A 14,461-nucleotide genomic window follows, 5' to 3' on the forward strand; every position below is an offset into this window, starting at 1 on the left:
CTGTTTCTGTGCGTCTTGTATCGATCCCCCTCCAGAAAGAAACCCTGCAGAAGCTCTGTGCTGTGCACTGCATAAAAGCTCATTAAAGGATCTTAGAGTAGCACCAGTCAGACCCCAAGCCAGGCACACCTGGACAATGTAAACGAAAACAAAATCACTAAGTGTTCTCGTGCCCCCGCTTGAAGACCGGGGACCCCCCCCACACCAGTCTGTTGCAATCCACACAGTACTCATTACAATCCAAGCAGTACTCATTAATATCACTCTAGTTGCAATCCAAATCAGTACTTCTTTAGTATCACTCCTGTTACAGTCCAATTAGTTCAGTACTGTTACAGTGTAATTAGTACTCATTTAGTATCACTCCTGTTACAATACAATTAGTTCTCATTTAGTATCACTCCTGTTACAGTCCAGTCAGTCAGGTAATCAGTTCAGTGTCATTCCTGATGCAGTCCCTTCTGAATGGGGCTCATTAAGTGTCATTGCTGTTACCATGACACTAGAATACAATTAAAAGCCATTTCTGTTACCGCCACACTGGTTCTGAAAGGGCTGTAATTTACGGTGTCATCAGAGCGGGGATTAACAGCGGCTCGCTTTGTATCTGCGGCCCATGTTTTCACACAGCATTGCTTGTTCCAGTGAATTTCCTGCCGTAATATAATCATTATTCTAATCAGCTGGAAGAGCCGTGCGGCTGACTTTCATGTTTGTTTTGTTTCGAATGCGCGTGGCACTGATTCTTAGCATACGGCCTTTGTGTTTGGGTTTTTTTTTTAACACTCAGTTATCCTTTGACAAAGAATTAATTGCCAATGGAGAAGCGTCTGACAGTTTTTTCTTTATGTCGCCTTATCCAAGCAAAAAAGCAGCATGATATCGCTGATAGTGACTTTCAGATAGAGAATCACTGGGTGAATGTGTTTTTCTGTACATGTGTTTGTGTGTGTCCATGTCCGGGAGTGCGGGGACAGTCCACGCGCTACCATCTGCTCTGCATTTAGCCAGACAGACAGAGGAGGATTGTGCGCCTGTTAATAGGAACTCTGCTGTAAAGCGGCAAGGCCGGTCCATTGAAGGCCTCCCCTTACATGATGAGCCTGCGTCCTGCACTGTGCCCCTGCTTGTCACGCTGTCTTCCCCGAACCCCGATGCCGGGTCGCGATCATACCTGGTGCCGCGTCGTGGGGACCCACCTCTGCCTGGCCTCTCCTACTGCTGAGTGACGTGGCCTAATTCACCGTCTCAGTTTGCACGATTCCTTCAGAAACTGGGACGTGACGATCCATTATGGATTACTCTTCTAAATATATTCCACATAGATATTTTAGGGTAGATTTCCTTAATAAAGCCGTTATCATAAAAGAATTATATTTATTTTAGCTGTGTAGGTGCACACAGATCTGTTAGATTGGACCATGCTGTGGATGGATTGGAAACATGGTTCTGGTTTATTGGTATGTGAAACCTGCAAAAAATGGCACCCTGCACAGAGCTGTGGGTATTTACCTTTGTTCACAAGCTCAGAAACAAATAAGCTGCTTTCTTTTGCGGTTGACTTCTGCACGCATTAATGACACACTGAGTCTGTAATTCCCCTGTCCTGTCACACAGCCATCCTGCTTCTGGGGAGCTTCGCTGCTTTGCGGGCCTCACATATGAATCACACAGCCTTTTGGTTGTGAAACGTCAGAACAGGAATTATCTTTTGACAGTGCTGCCCTCACTGTGTTTTCCCAGTGCCCAGTAACTGTCTGGCGTGCGGTTTCTCTGGACCGCTGTGGCCTTGCTCAGTATCCTGGCACAGTGCTGCCCTCACTGGGTTTTCCCAGTGCCCAGTATCTGTCCGGCGTGCGGTTTCTCTGGATCGCTGTGGCCTTGCTCGGTATCCTGGCGCAGTGCTGCCCTCACTGGCTGGTGTTGCAGATTCAGACAGCATGGAGCTAATGACTCTTAGAGGGGGGAAGGAAATTATGGAGATGTGGGTGGGGTGGAAAAGATGTAGACTTTCTGGCAGCATACGTGACTAGTTTGGTGAAAGCCACAATGAAGGATTCTTATGGTAGATCTGAGTGAAGCCCTCAGCACAGATGCAGGGCGGGGCTGAAGCTCAGCAGTACATCCTCTGGACCACTTTGGCCATGACTGTCATCAGCAACCACAGAGGATGCTGGGGGGTGGGGCGATTCAGTAACCGTCGTCCAGCAGTGGTAACACAGCCACCTGTGTTCTCAGCTAGTCAATGCAGTACTGGTTAACGGCAGCCCATGTTGTCAGCTGGTTAACAGTGTTCTGGTTAATAGGTGGTGGGTGTTGGCTGGCCCAGTTCATCAGGGAATGCGTAAATCACTTTGCTGATGAGGGGCCACTTGTCCCAGGTCACAGTAACACAGTGAGACCCCTCTTTCCATGGTTTCCATGGCTCCTTCACGTATTTGACCCAAGGTAAGGGGTACATGGTCCATGGCTGGCCAGCATGACTGATGCATGACTGAGCCCCCTCCCCGCTGTCGGCCTGTTCATCCTGCCTACTGGCTCCCAGCGGCGGGGGTGGGATCGCTTTTGGTGGAGCCTTTTGTCTGACCTTCTCCTCATGGAAACTGTATTTGTGTGGGATTTTTCAGCCTCTGCCCCACCTCTGCGTCCCCCACCCCAGTACATTAGCCCTCACTAGACCTTCGGGAGCAGAAGCTCTCAGCCTCTTCTGGGGTGGAGCCTTCATGCCTCTCCGCAGTCTGGGGCATGCCGTCGAAGGAGACTGCGCACAGCCACGTGGCACTAACACGTTGTGATGGGACCTCTCCCCTGGGTGGTGCCGTTCAGCCACCCAGGATGGGTTAGCCAAGGGAGGGCCTTGAGTCCCCCCAGTCTGTCTGCCCAGGATGGGCACACACACCTTGGCCGTGATGCTTGTGCTGGCAGGTCGCCTCAGAGGCCAGGCCTCGCTCTCTCTCTGCTTCGCGCAGTAACATTACGCCCCATTTATCTCTCCACTTCATCTCGCTGTCTCTCTCTTATCTTGCTCTCTTTAGTCTCATCATCGATCTATCTATCCCCTCTGGGATAGGGCCTGTGTATTCGGGTCGCTCGACAGAGCTGTCAGAGACCAAGGGGGCCCCTGGGTATGGGGCGTTGTGTTCCCCCTTGAAGACAGGGGCGCTGTGGAGCAGGGTGAGGCTACGTAGATCTGGCGAGCATGAAAAGGTGACCTTCAGAAATGCTCGACCTCCGATTCCTATTATTCCTGGCATTCTCTGTCATGCCGGAATAATAGATAAAATAATAGGAGATTGTCAAAGATAGGGAGGAAATGGTGTGTTTCCTTCATCACTGATAGCAAGAGTGTATGCCTGTCTGTGTGTTTGTGTGTGTGTCTGTGTGTTTTGCACTGTGGCTACTTCCGAAGCTCACTGTGAGTTTTCATATCGAAGCCTTTTCTACTGTATTGCCTGGGTACCAAGGTCTAATACCTCTTCTCAGCCTCCCTAATATGAAGATGATCAATACCTTCCTCATTCGGTGACTGCGGCTGAGAGACATCGACGAGTGGCGCTTTTCGAATTCTCATAGAGTCAGAAGCTGAAGAAATATGAAAGTGTAATGGAAGTCTGTTTGCATTTCAGGTAAAACACAGGTCATTGCTGCAGCCGTTATTTGGGATGGATTTACATGTAAAGAAAAAACAAATGCAAGCCTGGTGTCTGAGCTAGATCAGGAGAGGGGTGTTGTTAATCTCCCATCCGTTTTGTGTCTTGTTTCTCTGTAGCGGTTGCAAGGAAAGTGTTGATTTGTTTTGACCTAGAACAGGACAAGACAGAGCTGCCTATAGTACACAGAGAATCACACACGGGGGGGGGGGGGGGAGGATCAATGGCGTGGATGACAAGTCTGTGTGTGTGTGTGTGTCTGTGAGCGCGTGTGTCTGTGTGTGAGTGCTTGTGTGTCTGTGTGTGTGTGTCTGTGAGTGTGTATGTCTGTGTGTGAGTACTTGCGTGTCTGTGTGTGTGTGTCTGTGATCGCGTGTGTCTGTGTGTGAGTGCTTGTGTGTGTGTGAGCGCGTGTGTCTGTGTGTGAGTACTTGTGTGTGTGTGAGCGCGTGTGTCTGTGTGTGAGTACTTGTGTGTCTGTATGCGCGTGTGTCTGTGTGTGAGTACTTGCGTGTGTGTGTGTCTGTGTGTGTGTGTGTGTGTCTGTGATCGCGTGTGTCTGTGTGTGAGTGCTTGTGTGTGTGTGAGCGCGTGTGTCTGTGTGTGAGTACTTGTGTGTCTGTATGCGCGTGTGTCTGTGTGTGAGTACTTGCGTGTCTGTGTGTGTGTGTCTGTGATCGCGTGTGTCTGTGTGTGAGTGCTTGTGTGTCTGTGAGCGCGTGTGTCTGTGTGTGAGTACTTGTGTGTCTGTGTGTGTGTGTCTGTGAGCGCGTGTGTCTGTGTGTGAGTGCTTGTGTGTCTGTGAGCGTGTGTGTCTGTGTGTGAGTACTTGTGTGTCTGTGTGTGTGTGTCTGTGAGTGCGTGTGTCTGTGTCCGCATGTGTGTGTGTTCTCAGCGGCATACAGGAAAAGGCGCAAGCTGATATTTCTGTAGGTGTGGAACAGCCTCCCAACGATGTTGCCTTGGCACCGAGCGGCGAGACATCCAAGGAGGACGAAAAGGTCACATGACAGCCCATCTTGTTTTCCTTACCGTCTGCTATTGGGCTCTTATTTTCTCCCAGTTTCAATGTCAGAAAGAGAGAGAGAGAGAGAGAGTGACTGATCAAAGCTCCTGCTCGGGTCCCGAGCTGCACCCCAGTGTCGGGTGGCACCCAGGGGTCACAGCTGCCCACAACAAAACACTAACTGATTCCTCATTGGTCATTTCCTGAAATCCGCTGCCCCCACCCAGCAATCCCTGTGCTTGTGTATATGCGCTGAATTATTAAAATGCTCCTCCTGTAAACTCCTGGAGGAGGTGTCTGTCTGCCTTTTCACAGTGCAGCTGATACAAATGGGAAAAGTAATTACACCACCCTGAGATCCAGACTGGAGGAACATTTGACCACTGTGATGTCATATAGTCACTGGGCAGGTGGGGGGGAGTCCTGTTAGCAAGCCACCTTATCCTCTGTGATGACCCCAGGGCTCATGTAACAGCGGGTTTGTGCTGCGCCAAGTTTTAGGCTATTAATCCTGACATTGGGACGCGCATCCTACCAGCACCCCACCCCCATCCTACCAGCACCCCGCCCCAATCCTACCAGCACCCCACCCCCATCCTACCAGCACCCCACCCCCGTCCTACCAGCACCCCACCCCCGTCCTACCAGCACCCCGCCCCAATCCTGCCAGCACCCCGCCCCCATCCTACCAGCACCCCACCCCCGTCCTACCAGCACCCCACCCCCATCCTACCAGCACCCCACCCCCATCCTACCAGCACCCCACCCCCATCCTGCCAGCACCCCGCCCCCATCCTACCAGCACCCCGCCCCCATCCTGCCAGCACCCCACCCCCATCCTACCAGCACCCCACCCCCGTCCTGCCAGCACCCCGCCCCCATCCTGCCAGCACCCCACCCCTGTCCGGCCAGGTTTGCCTCACCGGAACATTGCCCTGCACTCACTTTGTGGAGTAGCCCTTTATAAGGAAAACTGGGTTTGCCTCACAGGAACATTGCCCACTTTGTTTGTAGAACACAAGGCTCATCATCATGGATGTTTTTAAATAAATGCTAACAAAAACTTTGCAGTTACATAGAATAATAATCAATTAAGCTAAATATTTAATTGCTAAGTAGTCAATACAGTATATAATTTGAGGTATGAAATGAACAGATGCCCGCCAAGCCACGATTCGGACGCGTGCTCCAGTTGTTGTTGGAGATCCGTTCGCTTCTTTTCCGTTCGTTTCGCTTTACTTTTCGGCGCTCTTTAAAAACATAGCTCCGCTTTCTTGTTAGACAGTTTTGTACAGTCAGCTGCAGCGTCTGAGCTGCCCCTCAGCTCCTCTGGCTCTCCGTGACCATAAGAGCCAAGACTCACGTCCCCCGTGACGTCACGGGCACACCCTCCATTTCGGGTTGCTCCCTCATACCAGGCCCTCTCCCGCCTCCTCATCATTACAGTCCGTTTTTGTTGCCCTGCCTCGGCCCCCTTTCCGTTGCCCTGTTTATGCTTATTTTCTTTCCTTTAGGTTCTCCCATGCCATCCTCCCTATCCAGCCCATCAGCTGCCAGGCATTCACTTTCCCAACCTCCATCACCCAATCTCCATGACAACCAGAGGCCGTTGCTAAGTAATGACAGCACCCAGCCGGTTCGAGGCTCAGATTCGGATGAAGAGTTCACTGCCCGTGCGTTTATCCCGGTAGCGCAGGCGGGCCGGGGCTCTGCCACTGATGGTAAGGCCGCTTTCAATCTCTTTCTTTTAGGGTGCGATTGTGCACACGCCGCGTGACCCCTTATCGGAGGAGCCATGCTCGCTGCATGAGGATTATACCTTGGGCACTCAGCCTATTCTGTACGGACGGGCAAGTGCATTACAATTAGCAGGATCATCACGATTCAACGTCAGAGCGATTACTGTCCTGCAGATTAACGAGCCATGGAGGCTTCGGTGACCTGTAATGTGGTTGGTACCGACACGTACCCGCCGTGCTACGCCGCTGAGCATGGAGCACACCTGCATCACAGAGAGCATGCTCTAGCTCTTCAGGAAGTCTGCTTCTTCCTTTACTCTAAGCATATGATAGACATGCAATGTGACGGTAATGTTTACACTGTTGTCAAATGGTACAGACAGAGCACTTTTTTTTAGGAAATGGGCCTTTTATGTACATCTTAATGGAACGTTGCTGGCTGCTGAAAGGGCACTTTAAATACTAGTATGACTTTCAGCTTTGCTGTGATGTAGATCAGCACAGAAACGTCTGTACAGGCTGCAGCTGGATGAGCGAACGTGGGAAAAGCAGCGAGTCTCACCCAGAGAACGTCTCACCCAATGAATGTCTCACCCAGAGAAAGTCTCACCCAATGAATGTCTCACCCAGAGCATGTTTCCCCCAGAGCACCTCTCACCCAGAGCACGTCTCACCCAGACAGCGTCTCACCCAGAGCACGTCTCACCTAGACAGCGTCTCACCCAGAGCACGTCTCACCCACAGGGCATGGCTCGGCTGCCGCCTATGCACGTTGTGGCCCTGATTAGCGGGCTCTCACCGACAGAGTGCCCTTCCTGACGCGCTGTCGCCTCATTTAAGCTTCAGACGGAGTCGTCTGAAGTGGCAGCTGGGTTCTGGCTTCACTTTGCCTGCCGTCTGGATCCTTGAAGGCTGTGCCGCCTGCTGGACTTACTGGAGCTTCCGCAGCAGGCTTTGTCCCCACATACTGTGGGATATGGGTGGAGTGGACATTTTGGCAGAATAGCCCCCTCCAGCAGCCTGGCTAGCAGCAGAGAGTCAGTACTGCCAGAGAGAGAGAGATAACGGCCTGCGAGGCGATGCTCGTGCCGCCGGTCTCCCCTCCTTCAGGGTTTGCTCGTTAAGGATTTGGCTCGTTAAGGAGTTGGCTCGTTCCTTAAAGGCCTGCATATGCGGCTGGTTTCCATTCAGTTCCATGCATGACCTGTAATCAAACATGCAATCAGAGGCCAATTAGCGGGGGAAGCGATCCAGGCCCCTCAGCCACACACTGATTCCACGGGGGTGGGGGGCAGGACCAGTCCCAGGGGGCCACACATCTGTATGGCCGCACATCAGTAAGGGGGGGCCCAGTTAACTGCAGCAGTATCCTATCCAGAGCGGCGGGATGTGACGATGGATGCCTGGGATTCCCATAACACCGGCCCTCTCTCTGAGAGCCAGACTTATACGGCACCAGTTGTCCTGCTCAAAAACTTTGGAATTGATGAGAGCTCCCCCCAACGTCCTAAAATCACATGACTGCATGGCGGCTCTGGTGACACGATCTGGAGGCTCAAAGTGATGCTGCCAGCCTGGTTGGGGGGGGCGAGGTGAGATGCCCAAGCTTCTTAGGTCTGGCCCCATCTGCTGCAGTGGTAGGCCCCACTGAGGCACAACCCTGCATGTATGACCACGCGGTCCAGAGTGTGAGCAATCTGACCGATGGGTGGGTGGGGGGGGTTTGGCTGCTTTTTCTGATCCAGAAACACAGCGCCAGTGTCTCCGGGGGTCCGTGTGATCAAACCAGCACTGATTCTAGTCAGAACATCAGATAAAACCCTGTGCGACGCCCCCCGCCCCCTTAATGGCGTATCACAGACAGGCCAGACGGCGGGGTGAAGGCCCCTGCAGCCTGTACACCGTGCGGCCGGCTGGGGGGGGGGCCTGGACCAGCTCGCTGCCAGGGGTATTCAGGCAGTCTGTGTTTTTGGACATGTGAGAATCCAGTAAAAGTGAGTAATTACTGATTAGTCACACATGGAGCTTGCCTCCCATCGCCTGTGTGAGAGCCTCTGTGTGTCTGTGTGCCTGTGTTTGCCTGTGTATGTCTGTGTGTGTGTCTGTGTATGTCTGTGTGCCTGTTTATCTCTGTGTTTGCCTGTTTATGTCTGTGTGTGTCTGTGTGCCTGTGTGTGTCTGTGTTCCTGTGTGTGTCTCTGTGTATATCTGTGTGTGTGTCTTTGTGTGTGCTTATGTGTGTTTGTGTGTGTGTCTGTGTATGTCTGTGTGCCTGTTTATGTCTGTGTTTGCCTGTTTATGTCTGTGTGTGTCTGTGTGCCTGTGTGTCTCTGTGTTCCTGTGTGTGTCTCTGTGTATATCTGTGTGTGTGTCTTTGTGTGTGCTTATGTGTGTCTGTGTGTGTCTCTGTGTATGTCTGTGTATGTCTGTGTGTCTGTGTGTGTGTCTATGTGCCTGCATCTGTGTGGCTTTGTGTCTGTGTGTGTCTGTGTGTCTGTGTGTGTCTGTGCGCGTCTGTGTGTGCCTGTGTGTGTCTGTGTGTGTCTGTGTGTGTTTCTGTGTGTGTCTGTGTGTGTCTGTGTGTGTTTCTGTGTGTGTCTGTGTGTGTCTGTGTGTCTGTGCGTCTGTGTGTGCCTGTGTGTGTCTGTGTGTGTCTGTGTGTGTCTGTGTGTGTTTCTGTGTGTGTCTGTGTGTGTCTGTGTGTGTCTGTGTATGTCTGTGTGCCTGTGTGTTTCTGTGTGTGGCTTATCTGTCTGTGGCATCGCGCTGCATAAAGTGCAAGAAAACTACAGCTTTTCCTGAGAATTTGGATAATAACAGTAATAGTTGGAGGGCTGCTTGGATTCGGGGGGGGGCACAGCCGCCTGCTCTCTGCTCTCGCTCATGAGGAGCAGGTGCCTGTCATGCCTGGCCAAACAGCCCATCAGACGGGCTCCGCCGGTGCCTCCTGACGCCGCTGTCTGATTGTGCCGTCTGATCTCCTCGCCCCCCCCCCCCCCAGCTGACCACGGCACACCGGGTGGGAGACAGACAAAGCCGAGATGATTTTTATACTCTGTATTTAACACGCCACTCGCCTTTCCCCACAGTTATGGAAGGGCAAACACAAAACGAACATCCACGCCGCTGAGCGGTTGCCGTGACGCTGTTTGATTAGGCCACTGTCCGCTAATTGCCGGAAGCCTCCGGAGGGGCCAAGCGTGCCGCCGCGTCCCCGCCCGGCCCCCATCGACCACACCAGTACTCTGCTTTTACTTCGTCAATATTTAAAAAGGCCTCCCTGCCAGGGAATCGCACACCGCTTCCATTATAAATGTCATAACCGCTGATATTTACCCTCCATGCCAAGCGGCTGTTCATGTGACTCAGGCCCATGGCTCTCTCTCCTCTTCCAATGTCAGATTCTATATATTTTAATTTATTTTTTATAAATGTTTCTGGTGGCTCTGAAAGGTATCAGGTTTGTTCTGCGAGGTGCAGACGTGCAGGCTGCCTCTGGGGGGCGCCCCTGCACCCATCACGTCCCACCTCCCCTGATCGCATGACCCAAGGTTTCTGTTTTTCTTCTATTCAAAAGGTCATTTTCTGCCGAAACTTGAAACTCAATTAGCTGTTGAGTTTGGGGGGCCGGGGGGGAGGGGGTTACCTGAGACTCCCGGCGGATGGCGGACTGGTCCGGCAGCACTGGGGTCCTCTGCAGCCAGCAGGTGGCGACATCCTGTCCGCCCAGCTCGGGGGCACGTTCGGGGGCACGCTCGGGGGACGTGTGGATCACAGGAATGACCAAAGACAGTGACCACATGTCTAGACAGCTCATCACCCCCTAAGGCAACATGGCTGCTGACTGCAGATCGAGTGAAGTTAGGATCTGCACCTGCGGGGGGTGGAGGAGGGAATTCGAACCTGCAGCTTGGGGGTCACTGACATTAATCTCGCTGCAGATAAAGGTCATACCTTTAGGGAACAAGGTGGCTTTGCTCCATCCGGGAGAAACGTCATCCTGATGGAAGGCAGTGGCATTCCCAGGGCTGGGGGGCGTCCTTCGTATCCACAGCACCAGGTCTGCTATTATGGGATTGCAGCCCGTTGGGAGTCATATTAAGATCACAGAGTTTTGCTTGATGCCAGCTTTGGGTAATTATAGCCTGCCTTTATAAATGGCAGGCCAGGTGGAGACGTGAGGCTCGCAGTCCGCCACGCAACACACGTCATGGGCCTGGGAGACGGCGTGTGATCCTCCGCCGCTGCCTCTGATCGCTCCCGACCTCCGGGGGACCATCTGTGGCCGAGTGTCTCGCGGCGGGTTTGATTAGTCAGTCGTAACTCGGGTTAGAGGGGGTAAGTAAAGGTTTTCATTATTTTTGACAGGGTTTGATTATTCTCTCACAAGAGCGCTGGTCCAGCATTAACAGCAGCTGGAGAAGCTGCAATGACATCACTCCCCTTCCCCACCAGCCAGGGGCCAGCTTTGTGTACTTTGGGGGTTGTTTGAGGTTGGGGGCGGGGATCTGGAAAGGGGGGCTAAGGAGCCTGGCCTGGAATGGGGGGGGAGTCGGCAGGTGACACGTTTGCCCCTGGAGGGGGGACTGTGATGCTGATTGCAGGATGTTGGAACTCGACCCAAGTGCAGAATGCCAGCAAGTCCCACAAAGTCAGAGCGATGACTGGGTCCCGGCGGGGGCGCGGGCTCCAGACAGGGCTCCGTGTGGGCCTCCGTCTGCACCGGTTGGCCGCTGGGTTGGCCACACCCACCGCACGCCCGTGCTCACACTCAGCGTGACTCCCATGCACCCAGCTGCAATCTGCACTGTTTCATGCGGGATCGCATCATTTACAGCTTGCTGAGTCACAAACGGCCCTGCTTTTTACAGCTGGGGTTCGGTTTTATGTGCCAGCCACATGAGCGCGTGGGTGTAGGGCACACCTTGTTTGTGTGTGTGTGTGTGTGTGTGTGTGTGTGTGTGAGCGAGACAGAAAGACACTGAGAGACAGATGTGAGCTCACACACTTCACTGAGGGCCCTTTTGAAAAATGATATATAGCTTCTCCACACACACACACATAGACACACAGATACACACACACAGATGCAGACACACACACAGACCAATAAAGTGCAGCCCAGATGACGTCTTATGCTCCGTGCTCCTCGTTTGCCTTGTCCAGGATAGGGGGGTCGGGCATCCATGGCTAATTTAATAGCTGGTGGATGGAGGCCAGACACCCACAGAGCCCTGGAGCAGCCGAGGCGATTTTATGGCCTTGGATTGAAATTAAAGAATCACGGAATGAGCGGCCTCTGTGCCAGATCAGCCGTGAGCCCGTGTCACGGGGAGGGGACCTGTCCCTCTGATACGCACACCGGTGTTATGGGACTGAATCCTGCGTGGTGATGGTGCGTTGGGCGTCAGGGATCATGTTGGGCTCCACCTCCCGGCCCTTTCCTCACCTGAACGCCTGCCACAGCCCTGGTAACAACAAATGGCTTTGGGTCTCACCCGACGGCCAGGATCAAATCAGGGCCAGTCAAAGAAACTAGAAAAAGATAGGCGTTTGATTGGCTGGGTTAAAAGCCCTGAGCTGGCCTGAGGGGGGAGGGGCGGGTCGTCCATTTGGCGCGGGTTTGGAGCGGTCTCTGCAGTCCTGCCTGTCTCCTTTGGGGGCCATACCCATGGCTCCGGCGGCGGGGCGTCCGTCTGGCTCCGCCGTGGACGCGGTAATGCAGAGGAGTGATCCAGGGATGAAACGTCTCCGCTCCCCAGCACGCCTGTTGAGGGAATCAGCCGGAGCAAAATTGACCAAAGATATACGTAAGATGACTGATCGATAGAAATGTACCACATGCACTTGAGAGCTGCGCTGGGCGGAATTGCTCTGGCTTTGTTTACATCTTCTGGCCCTTAAGTGATGTAGCTAAATAATTCAGAGCCGCAGTTAAAGGTCTTAAAGGGTTTTAACCAGGACCAATTATCTTCTGGGCCTCTAACGCTCCTGTGATTATGGATGAGCTCGTCACCGTGCCCCGGGACAGCTGGTGTCTTCGGTGGGGCCGGATCCCGGCCGAGGCACCTTAAAGGCCGCCTCAGACGCACCGACACGCCAGTTCATTTCAGTGGGTTGGGTTCTGGCCTCTGCTGCCCACCTGCCCAGTGTGTACGTGCGGAGCTGGATGAAGAAGAGGACAGAGGGCTCCTTTTTAGCCATCGCCGTCTTACTCTTACTGTTCATTATTATTTTTATTTTATACATTTCTTTTTTTAACCAAAGCTTAGGGGATGACTCCATCCTGCCCATATGTGACTCAAAGGGGGTGTGAAAAGGGGGGTGAGATTTTCCCTCCGCTGCTTTTATGGGATGTCCCCTGGTGGGGGACTCCTGAGGTCTCCCGGACCATACTGAGGATGGAGATGGCCAGTTTCACTCTGTCCAGTGTTGGATCTGGCTTCCCAGCAAACCCTAATTCAAGGCACATGCCTTAAGTTTGAGGTTGTTTTAAAAAGAGGAAACCTTTGAACCCATGGTGGGGGGGGGGGGCAGGGGCCTATCTGAAAAGCAAAGCACCATTGATGTAATAGCTGCCCCTCCACCATTGCTGTTTGTGCCGCGTCCGGCCCCTGATTCCGTGGTTATCAGGCGTGTTACTCATGCAAATTTTTACGGCCTGTTCAGCGATATGGGGTCAGATAAACTTGGCTCAGGTGACCGTGCAGGGATGGGTAAACTGATCCGCCCACCCCCCCGCTACCCCCCCCCCCCCACAAATGGAAATAGACAGGGGCTACAGAAAAAGCTGCAAGTCACTTGATTCCACCGCCGCTGATTAAATTTTAAATGTAAAACATCCTGATCGTTAGCATCAATCTCAGAGCACTTTGCGTCTCCTGCATGCCGGGACCCCGCTATCGACGTGCAGCAGAAAGGTGGCCGCAGCCTCTAGTGGTAAACGGGGGGTGCGGGGGGGGGAAGGCATAATCACACCCCAGACATGGCGGAAAGCAGGGGCATAGAGGAGTGTCACCCCTGCCTTTTTGGGGCCTGTCGGCTGTTTGTGTTACGGTGGCAGCGATGGAGTCGGGGCTCCTAACGACTTTGCCTGATGGTCACCTGCCTCCTCGGGGCGTTGCTACGCTCTCTCTCTCCCCCTCCCTCTCTCGATTTCTCTCTCTCCCTCTCTTTCTCTCCTTGTCATTTTGTAATGTTCCTCCTTCTCTCCTTCTGTCTCCAGAGCAGCCTCCCGTCCACCAGGGCCAGCCCCCGCTGCCCCCGGTGCCGCCGCCCCACAAGCCGCCACCCTCCGTCACCGCGCTGAACCACAACTCGCTGACCCGCCGCAGGAACCACAGCCCGGCGCCGCCGGCCGCACTGCCCGCCGAGCTGCAAACCACGCCGGAGTCCGTCCCGCTGCAGGACAGCTGGGTCCTGGGCAGCAATGCACCGCTGGAGAGCAGGTGTGGGGGGGGCGTCATGGGGGGCGGCCGGAAACACCCAGAACCCCATCAGGCAGTCTGAGGGCCCGTGGGGGGCAGGAGACACCCAGAACCCCATCAGGCAGTCTGAGGGCCCGTGGGGGGCAGGAGACACCCAGAACCCCATCAGGCAGTCTGAGGGCCCAGAGGGGGGCAGGAGACACCCAGAACCCCATCAGGCAGTCTGAGGGCCCGTGGGGGGCAGGAGACACCCAGAACCCCATCAGGCAGTCTGAGGGCCCGTGGGGGGCAGGAGACACCCAGAACCCCATCAGGCAGTCTGAGGGCCCGTGGGGGGCAGGAGACACCCAGAACCCCATCAGGCAGTCTGAGGGCCCGTGGGGGGGCAGGAGACACCCCCGTGGGGGATGCCATATGCCAACAGTGAGCCAGATCGGTGTGTAAAACACTCCATTCTGATACATGCATGTGGAGAAGTGGAGGTGGAGCACTGGATTCAGAGGCTGCTCCTTGCTGATGTTATGGCTGCTCTCTGGATGATCTGCTCATCCAGCTACCTGCAGAGGTGTCCTCTTTTCAGGGACGGACCAGAGGCCAGGTGCTCTGTGGCTTCGGGAGACACGCCGTGTGGTTTTGGCC

General features: G+C 53.9%; 1 protein-coding gene across 1 annotated transcript in view; it reads left to right on the forward strand.

Moving 5' to 3' along the window:
• Positions 1 to 14,461, forward strand: part of LOC111845786 (teneurin-3-like) — a 301,519-nt gene that overhangs the window by 217,682 nt on the left and 69,376 nt on the right. The window contains exons 13-14 of the mRNA XM_072707755.1: positions 6,171 to 6,377; positions 13,621 to 13,843. Coding sequence (XP_072563856.1) covers positions 6,171 to 6,377; positions 13,621 to 13,843 — 430 coding nt within the window. The remainder of the gene's footprint in view (positions 1 to 6,170; positions 6,378 to 13,620; positions 13,844 to 14,461) is intronic.

The sequence above is a fragment of the Paramormyrops kingsleyae genome, chromosome 25 (genome assembly GCF_048594095.1).
Source record: "Paramormyrops kingsleyae isolate MSU_618 chromosome 25, PKINGS_0.4, whole genome shotgun sequence".
Lineage (NCBI taxonomy): Eukaryota > Metazoa > Chordata > Actinopteri > Osteoglossiformes > Mormyridae > Paramormyrops > Paramormyrops kingsleyae.